At 39.0% G+C, this 10178-nt stretch overlaps 1 protein-coding gene across 1 annotated transcript; it reads left to right on the top strand.

Annotated features, from left to right (window-relative positions):
• Positions 1–7845: 7845 nt before the first annotated feature.
• Positions 7846–9936, top strand: LOC108679512 (cytochrome c1). The gene is made up of 2 exons (XM_018168140.2): positions 7846–7894; positions 8911–9936. Exons 1-2 carry the CDS (start codon positions 7880–7882, stop codon positions 9604–9606), a joined length of 711 nt encoding a protein of 236 aa, XP_018023629.1. The 5' UTR covers positions 7846–7879; the 3' UTR covers positions 9607–9936.
• Positions 9937–10178: the final 242 nt, after the last annotated feature.

The raw sequence follows: 10178 nt of genomic DNA, 5'->3' as shown, positions 1-10178 counted from the left end.
AAAACTAGTGTGGAGTTGAAATATGAAATATCGCATCGCGGACCTTTTCAAGATTATGTTCTGACATCCTCATAAAATTTCTCATAAGCTGCTCCAATCATTGAGCCGTGAAACACGCATCTTTCGCACAAATATAAAAAGAAAAACAATTCAATTCCATTTCGAAATGGGGCAAATCAAAAACTTAGAGATGATGTTCTTTAGAAGTCTTGTTTATTACAAGAGTTNAAATACAATTTTAATCATCCAAGTAAAGTTGCATGAGTACTACCACTGAATTAGTTTAGATTCGAACCCCCGATGCAGTCAAATCTCTCTTATTCAACCAGCCTGAATCATCTTACTGCACAGATTTGAATCCTATTTCTGAAGCGATCTGATGTTATACTGGAGTAATTTGAACTCTCCTACTGTATCGGTTTGAATCATACTCCTAAACCAGTATAAATCTTCATTACAAACTTTTTTGAACGCTATAGTGAAGCAGTTGATATCCACTAGCTGAAGTTCGGGTTTGTCTCGAGAGTAAACGTTGAACTTGGTGAGGCCATCAACACGAGTCCATGTGCGAACTAATCATCAGTTGGGATCAGTAAATTCCAAATATTAAAGTTGCAATCAAACATAGTAATTTATTTAATGTGAATACAATTTCAATTTGTTTTTCGTAGTCAATAAAAAAAGATCCTGCTGATAAATCGAAGTACTCGATATCAACACTCTGTCTCTTATACACATCTAGATGTGTATAAGAGACAGATATATTTAGGTCTCCCATCGTTTGATCGTGTTCACAAGCAGAAATTGCTTGTGTTCAGTTCAAGACTATAGTAATATGCCCGGTAATTTTTAATTTCTTCTAGGGAATAATATATTCAAGTCTCCTATCGTTTGATCACGTTAACTAGAAGAAATCGTTTGTGTTCAGTTTAAGATTATAGTATCAAGCTCAGTAACTTTCTTACGAGACTTCTCTGTAACTTCACTTCTTGCTTGTATGTTAATTTGGCACACTTGTGTAAAATTGGAGACCATGCATGATTCAATTGACAGAATAAATAATTTTATAAATTAAAAATAAACAATTTTTTTCATTATTAAAAAAAGTAAAAAAATAATTTCGTCTGCTACAAATGTTATAATCCATATATGACACAATTTGACCTGTCTGTTCAATTGATCTGAAATTTTGCACAATGGCAAAGTCAGAGACAATGCATGAATCAATTGACAGAACAAATAATTTTGAAAATTTACAAAATTTTGATATCTTAAAAAATGTTGAAAAATAATTTCAATATTCAAATATATAACTCAGTACTCACTGCAGTGAGTGACAGAGAGCGCATTTTCTCGTCGACAAAATAGCGCCTTTTTTCCACAAATGAGAAAATGCGCTAAAAAATAATATATGATGTTCATCCTCGCGTCTGATTTCGATTGAAGTAATTGATTGTATGAAAGTAATAGGATCACATTCATCAAGTGATCCTTCAAGTGTGTGCTTGCGCCTCAAATAAAAATAAGTTGTAATTTAATTACTGGTTTATAGCTCTAGTAAATTGTTGGAAGAGACTTAATGAACCCTATTTATCGTCACTCACCATCTTTCATCTCAAAACAATTCTTGCAATAGTGCTGCGAAATGCGAAGGACGCTGAACTAGAACATGTCGAGCTGAGAAAGAATAATTCGATGGGAAACTAGAGTTGAATTGATTTTGGATTGGTCCAACGAAATAAACTTGAGAATTCTAACATAAACCACAATTTCTGGTGGCAATGTCCTGAAGCAGCAAAGGTGAACGCAAATTATATTTAGCAACGAGTCTGAAGCTGCCTTGCCACCCAAAAATTACATTGCCGCCGCCGTATTGCATAGTTGCTAACTAACATTTTAGTTTTCATTCCTTTTACAAGCGTGAAAATTTGCGATTTCATGAATGCCCGAGCCATGTATCATTTAAGTATGTTTACCTTGATACGGTACTGGATTTGTATAAATAAACTATAAACAAATTGCAAAATCTTTCATGTCGTTAGTAGGGCGAAAATTAATACTTTGAAATATATTTTGCTACGCCATCTAGGAAATGTTGAACTAATTCTTTTTCAGCCTGCATTGATCTTCTTGATCAATGTCTGCCAAAAAATAATCGAAAATTACCTTGTCGATTGAAGATCGATGCCCGACGTCTGTGATCGGCAGAAAACACAGCTAGGACGGTCGAGCGAGGCGGAGCGGTCGCTGAGGAGACAAGGAACTGCAAGGCATGCCAGCAGATCATCAAGGACGTTGCCATGATTTGTTCACTTGACATTTGAACACAACTATTTCAGGCCAGGGAACGGCCGAGGTCTTGTGGCGTGTGCGTCTCTTATTGCAGTTAAGGATATTTTTATGCCACTTGCAATTACGGTTGTTGTAAAGAACCTACGTCTAGCCGGTGCTGGCAATCTGCTTAATACTTAATTTATATAATTTATATTTAAAATATGAAAGGTTATAATTGCAGAAATTTTTTATTTTATAATATTTTCAAATAGAGGAGCTATTTTCATACACTAGTAGGTAGTATCAACGGTTCATCATTGTACGTAATTATTGTGATAAGTTGATGTCAAGCTTTCCATTAAACCGTTAATTTCGGTGGCGTTTTATAGTGAAATTGTGATTTGGATTACGACGGCACTGCCCAGCTATCATAAATGGCTGTTTGATCGTTGATGTTTGACTCGTGAGTCGTGGCCGTCTTCATAATCAAACAAATAATTAAATGCATTATACAAATGCTTGGAAGCTGAATAGCTGCAATTGATCCCTGATTAATCATGGACAACGGACAATAAAAATTGGACATTGTTGTCATATTACATGCAGGCACGCAATTTCACCACCGACTTATTTAGTTGAAATATTCCCATTCTATTACAATTATTCAGAACGACATTTAACTGTGAGAGCGAAATTCTCAAGTAAATCTATTGTAGTAATTAATAAGTTGATTAGGCTATTAAATAAAAACCTATTAGAGTTAACAGCACTGTGAAGCCCATGCCTAGGCTCTGTTTGATCACCAACGTGATAAACTCATTGAGAACACTTTGACACTTTGAAGGGTTTTGATGTCTTCTGATAGAGTTTTTGGCCAATATTACTTCTGGTTATGGTAAAAAATCACGCCAAATTTTTGGGAGCAAAAAATATGGGTGAGCTTATATATTTTGGCTGTTTAACAATAAAGACTCCAAAATCCACTATCAGACCTGGTGAATATGGTCCAATAGTGCGCGATTCGTATCCAGTATAAGACCTGTTGAACATGATCCAATAGACGTGCGGTGACCGTCTCCCTTATCAGACGTGATGAACATGGTCTAATAGACCTGCGGTGTTCGTCTCCACGATCAGACCTGATGAACATGGTCCAATAGACCTGCGCGATTCGTATCCAGTATCAGACCTGTTGAACATGATCCAATAGACGTGCGGTGACCGTCTCCACGATCAGACCTGATGAACATGGTCCAATAGACCTGTTCGTCTCCACGATCAGACCTGATGAACATGGTCCAATAGACCTGCGCGATTCGTATCCAGTATCAGACCTGTTGAACATGATCCAATAGACGTGCGGTGACCGTCTCCACGATCAGACCTGATGAACATGGTCCAATAGACCTGTGGTGATCGTATCCACGATCAGACCTGATGAACATGGTCCAATAGACCTGTGGTGACATGATCCAATAGACGTGCGGTGACCGTCTCCACGATCAGACCTGATGAACATGGTCCAATAGACCTGTGGTGATCGTATCCACGATCAGACCTGATGAACATGGTCCAATAGACCTGTGGTGATCGTATCCACGATCAGACCTGGCAAACGAACACGCAAGCGGAAACGTCTTCGCAAGATTGCCTCCATGACATTAGGTCCAAACGAATTTAGATAAGCAGCGAGGTCATCAGATGTCAGAAAAAGCCTTGTGGCTGAATCATGAAGCGATGTTCAAAAAAGTGTGCAACTAATAAAAAATTATTTATATTAAAGTTAGATAATGAGGAGTTTTATTAGATTGTAGAGAATATGTGTGATATAAGGTTAAAATATAAAAAAACATCGTATAACAATTTTCTTTGATACACAGTACAATAATTTGAATCGGGATTTATATTTGATTGCATTTGGACAACTGGGTTATACTTCAAATACATATTTTCACTTGATAAAATAATATTTTTATTGAAAATAAATATCTAATGATAAAGTTGCTCGTTGAAATAACTCGACGCGTGTTTTGGAAAATTTCTATGCTGGTGTATTATATTTAAATTTCCCAGTGAAATTTTTGTTAAACACCACTTCATTGATTTTTGAACCATTGCAACTCCTTTCTCTTAACCAGATTAGCCACATTTACCTACTAAACCAGTTTAACAATTTTACTTTACAATTTTAAACTGCTTAATGGGCTTGTTTTACTCCTCACACTCAACCAGTTTAGGCTTTTTTACTCCCATTCGCGCAGAACCAGTCTGAACCCTCCTTGTGAACCAGCTTTAAAACCCCCTTAATAGAACAAGTTTGCCCTCTCCCACTGAAGTTATTTATCCCATCATGAAATACAATTTTAATCATCCAAGTAAAGTTGCATGAGTACTACCACTTAATTAGTTTAGATTCGAACCCCCGATGCAGTCAAATCTCTCTTATTCAACCAGCCTGAATCATCTTACTGCACAGATTTGAATCCTATTTCTGAAGCGATCTGATGTTATACTGGAGTAATTTGAACTCTCCTACTGTATCGGTTTGAATCATACTACTAAACCAGTATAAATCTTCATTACAAACTTTTTTGAACGCTATAGTGAAGCAGTTGATATCCACTAGCTGAAGTTCGGGTTTGTCTCGAGAGTAAACGTTGAACTTGGTGAGGCCATCAACACGAGTCCATGTGCGAACTAATCATCAGTTGGGATCAGTAAGTTCCAATTAATAAATTATTATTATTAAAGTTGCAATCAAACATAGTAATTTATATAGTGTGAATACAATTTCAATTTGTTTTTCGTAGTCAATAAAAAAAGATCCTGCTGATAAATCGAAGTACTCGATATCAACACTCACGCACATATGCATGTGTGACAGTCAAACGGTAATCGTTAACAATAACGAATTTTAACTTGTCACCTGCTGATAACATAGGCAAAAATGACAGACATTACCCCACATTGGCTAAAAACACTCACAAAAATAATGGACCTCCACCTCTCATTGTTGAAACTACAAAAAATTCTTATTTTAGAAATTACAGTCCACTAGATCAAATTCGACTACGTGACCTACGACAGAACCTTGCCAATTCAACTCGGAATGTTGTACCATTCTAATTTTCGTTGTATTTTCGGAACACAAAACTAATAATAGAGAAAAAGACATAAGGTCCTAACTCGTGTAACCAACCAGCATGGTGCAATTCAAGTAGGTCGGACTGACCGAAAACTCAGGTATGCAAAACTATGGGTTTTCCTTAGACTATACTAAGTTTATTTCTGTACGACTCATCATAATTGCGCAAGACATAAAAAAAAGTAACGCCCGTGCCTGCAAAAGAACGACCTTCGATGGCAGCTCGTCTGGGACTTTTGACCTATCGGACTACGGCATGGAACAACTCGTCGTTTATTTTACAAGTGATGGAGAAAAACCAACGCGCGACACAAGCATGAATTAATGTGCAGCTGAATGGTCCTTGGATCAGGCTTGACCAGGAAGGATCGGGCACCCTATGTACGGCTCACGGCGTCGAAATTTCCGTGGTGGATAGATTGAACTACACGCGACCTTACTGTTTGTTTGAAAGTAAACCGATGTAAGGGAGCTGGTAAGGCGAGCACCTATGGAACTTTCACTACATGGTGTTCTAGTACGCAGAGAAGTAAATAAATATTTTATTCATACTAGAGAAATAAAATTATTTTCGTGCGGGACAGTGAGAAATTTTTGGTGAGCAATGAAAGCGTGGGGAGTAGCTACGCAAAATCTGCACCTGTAACGCCTCGCGCTGCGGCCTTGGCATTCGCGGCACAGGCGCCGAGATGCCTTCTGAAAAACTTTGCCTTTTGAAACCCTCCATCGCTCCAAATAATGCGTCTATTGACTCATTTTCTGGGCCATTCTCAGCTGAATCTATTGCACTTATTACCTTTTAAGCTGAGAAGACTGTTAAGGGGTTTGAAAACCTTGCCGATTCTAAACACATTCAAATAGTTGGCGTATAAGTCCGCCATTTACCTTCACAATAAAGGGAGGCTGGAATTTATCCGGAAACGCTCATGAAGCCACATTGATGGGACTTAATATGAAGGTTGTAACCTTGCATGGCGTCGCAGCTGCGCATTCCACATTCAACAACCGAACTTCAAGAGGCACATAAAAAGCAAGAATTTTTGACGCAACTCCAATCACGCTGTCATGTTTGTTTTTTGGATCAACCTTCGCCATTCGTGACGCTCATCCAGTTCAGCCTTCACACTGAAATTCATAGGAAAATCATGCGATGACGATCAGTTCTTGGAACCCGGAGTCCATCGCATAATTGGGGAAGTGTTTTGGTAAAATATATTTATTTTCACAGCTCCCGCAACTTATTATACGAATTCCACGCCGCGAGTTTTGTCGACAGTTGCTAACTAAACAACATATTTCGAAGAAATTAGAAAGAATCACAAAGAATGCCAAAAAATCGCAGATCTTGCTCCTATATTGACCATCCTTTAGCGTCATAAAAATCAATTACATCAATAATACACGTTTTTTTATTGAAGGTTCAGTACCCTGAGTTTTAATTTGTTCATGTGTTGTGAGATAATACCGACAGTCAATCGCATATAAAATAAAAGTTATTGCTGGTGTTCCATGAGTGTCGACCAAAATTTGGTTATAAGCGCATGAGCAAATGAATGTCGCCATGTTGTTTTAACAATCCACTGAGATCATTTAATAACATTGAATATACATAGAGATTTAAAAAATGTATTGAAGGGGTTAAGGTTATGAAGTTTATTGAAAGTGAACGTCCAGAAACAATGCATCGAATCACACATTTTTGTTAAATTTAATGAACTAAGTGGCAACGATGTGTGTCAGAATTGCGCAATTAACACTGAATATAGTGAATGCAAATAAATGTGATATGACATACATATGAAAATACATTCATTTCTTCGAAATACTGAACAAAGTGAAACTGTTGTAAAATGAAATTATTCAGCAAAATTAATTGTTTCCAGCAACAGTATGGCTTAATGTATGAGGTGAAATTTCGTTCATGTCTATGGTATAGCTGAGTCTATGGAATAGCATTTCACTAATATTAATAATAGCTGATAGTGGGGGTGGCATTTCACTAACATAATTACGGAAGCATATCATATAAACCAGTAATCAGGCATAAAAAAATTCCATCATTCTAACCGCAGCGGCATTCCAGGAGCGCGGGAGGCAGGCAGACATATAGAACAACCCCAGTAAAATGTCAATTTCTTTTACAAAAAATTACTCGGTTTCCCGAACGTTCCAGAACAGGATTTCACCACAGCTAGTTCGCAATTGATTTTAATTTCGTCAAAACTATTGCATATGATTTATACAAATTTTTAATGAATATTTGTGTTAAATATTATGAGGAAAATAGTTTTTTTATTCCTTTATTAGTGGATTTCGGTGACTTGGCCATCAGACACTAAATCCCTTTCAAGGCACCCATGCTACGGCCACTTCCGCACGCGCTGGTTACGCTATATAAGCCACTGCGCCCGTTGCAGTGGCCAGTTCTCTACAGTGTCGAGTCCAGCAACATACAGCATCATGATCAAATTTTTGGTAAGACATTAAGCTCGTTTACTATGCATGTATACATATGCCATGTAAGGCAATATGGCATATAAAGAAGTGTGCTGCACAAGGTTATATTTCATTATTTATCAACAAATTATGTAATTCAATAAGCAGCGGTTGTATTTAAATAATCGACAAATTTTACATGTTATTGAAGGTTATTAAATTTGCGGTTTTCTTGCATATTACGTACATAAAATAGTTACTATTATGCAATATGGAAATCAAAAAGATCGTTCCATTGCGGAAGAACATAGCAGTATGATCGGAGGCCTCGCTCGAAGGCCAATAACGGTTCAAATCTCAAAGAAATAATGAAACCCAGAGTAGTTGGCCGAACCGTAGAAAATATAACTCAGTACTAACTGAAGTGAGTGACAGAGAGCGCATTTTCTCGTCGACGAAAACGTGAAGTCACGGACGGACGGACGGACGGACGGACGGACAGCCGGACGGACAGCCGGACGGACAGACGGACATGGCGAGTACAATATAGTGATTTTTTTTCATAAATGAGAAAATGCTCTAAAAATTATTGGGCCTATATGTAAATTTTCAATCTCCTGTTTTTGAACTCTCGAGAGAAAAAATTTTCAAAATGTGTTGAGACCGTCTCATATTTTGAGCGTTTTCATCATTAGGTATGAACTTCAAGAACAACACCAACATCGACATCATATTTGATGATTACAGATATGAATGAAAATGATGAAATATTTTGATGCTTTTCCATCTTCAAGACTCAATAATACGAACAAGTTTCAAGATCGATCAAAGATGGAACGGGTAAATTTTTCTGCATAAAAAACGTGACAATATCAACAACACACGCAAATACAAGGAAAGCTGACTGACAAGCTATAGGAAATAAGTGTTAATTAGCTCGAAACAGATTCGAGGCAGTGACGAATCGCGTGTACCAAGTAAGGATAAAGTGTTAACATAACAAATGTGAAAGCAATTTAGTTTATTATTAACAATCTGTCTTCAATGATGTGCAGGTTGCTCTCTGTTTGGTGTCAGCCTGCGTGGCGAGACCCCAGTTCGTTTTCTTGGTCGCCGACCAACAGGGCGGACTATCACCAATTCAACCATCAGCTGATCAGATCCAGGCTCTCCTGTCCAATCTCCAGTCTCAGTCCACTTCTGCTGCTGCTGCTGCTCCTGCCACTGCCACTGACTCTGCTGCTGCCCCAGCTGCCGCTGAAGCTGCACCTGCTGCTGCTGTCGAAGCTGCACCTGCTGCCGCTGCTGCTCCAGCTGCTGAAGTCGTTCCTACTGCAAACCCCGCTGCCAACGCCGTGGATCCTCAGTTCCAGTCCTTCATCTTCCCCGATGACGAACCCGCTGTCGTTGCCGCTAAACAAGCTCATTTCGCCGCCGTTATGAAGGCCCGGGGTGGTGCCGCGGCTGTTGAGGCCAACGGGGCTGAGGCCAATGGAGCAGAAGCTAACGGGGCTGAGGCCAATGGAGCAGAAGCTAACGGTAAAGCCAACGGGGCTGAGGCCAACGGCGAGGCCAATGGAGCTGAGGCAGAGGCCGCTGAGGCCGAGGCTGAAGCTGGGGAAGCCGCAGAGGCGGAAGCTGGAGCTGAAGCTGAAGCCGGAGCTGAAGCTGAAGCCGGAGAAGCAGGTGAAGCCGGAGAAGCCGCAGAAGCTGGAGAGGCTGAAGCCGAAGCTGAAGCCGGTGCTGCATGATTCGACATACCTGTGATATTATTTAACAACGAATTGTAGATAAAAATAGCTGTAAGTAGCCACGGCTTTTTTGTAAATGTTGCTTAAAAAGCGACGCTCCAAAGACGCAACACTCCCTGTATTAATTTTTAATTCAGCAGCTCACAGGCGCCATTAAAAACTTGAACATTCAATTCTAGGTGTGAACATTCAGCTCGTGTCTGCGCAATGTAAAATCAAACGTCCTTCAGCTCATTGTGCCTGAGCAGACCTATCCTTCCTCTGTATGTAAGCCTTGTTAAAAGTCGTGTGCTTTCTGGCATTATGCGATCGAATAAATTATGTAGAGACTTTTGTTCTATTTTTGCTCCCGCTTCTTGAGTTCACAACTTGGAACTTGCTCGGATAGCTCATGAACGCTCTGGGATGAGGCTATGCATTCTGAACACTCAATATGAAATAAAAATACTGCACGCGAATTAGAGTTCTGAATTCATGAACGCAATTTGACTGCGTTTATGACAACGAGTTCCGCCTAACTCTAATTCAGGCCGAGTCTTTCAAACACTCGGATTTCCTAGTTAACCGCGATT

This window comes from Hyalella azteca, unplaced genomic scaffold (assembly GCF_000764305.2).
Source record: "Hyalella azteca isolate HAZT.00-mixed unplaced genomic scaffold, Hazt_2.0.2 contig1112, whole genome shotgun sequence".
Taxonomy (NCBI): domain Eukaryota; kingdom Metazoa; phylum Arthropoda; class Malacostraca; order Amphipoda; family Hyalellidae; genus Hyalella; species Hyalella azteca.
The sequence above is the reverse complement of the archived record's forward strand: the minus strand, read 5'-3'. Positions and strand labels throughout refer to the sequence as shown.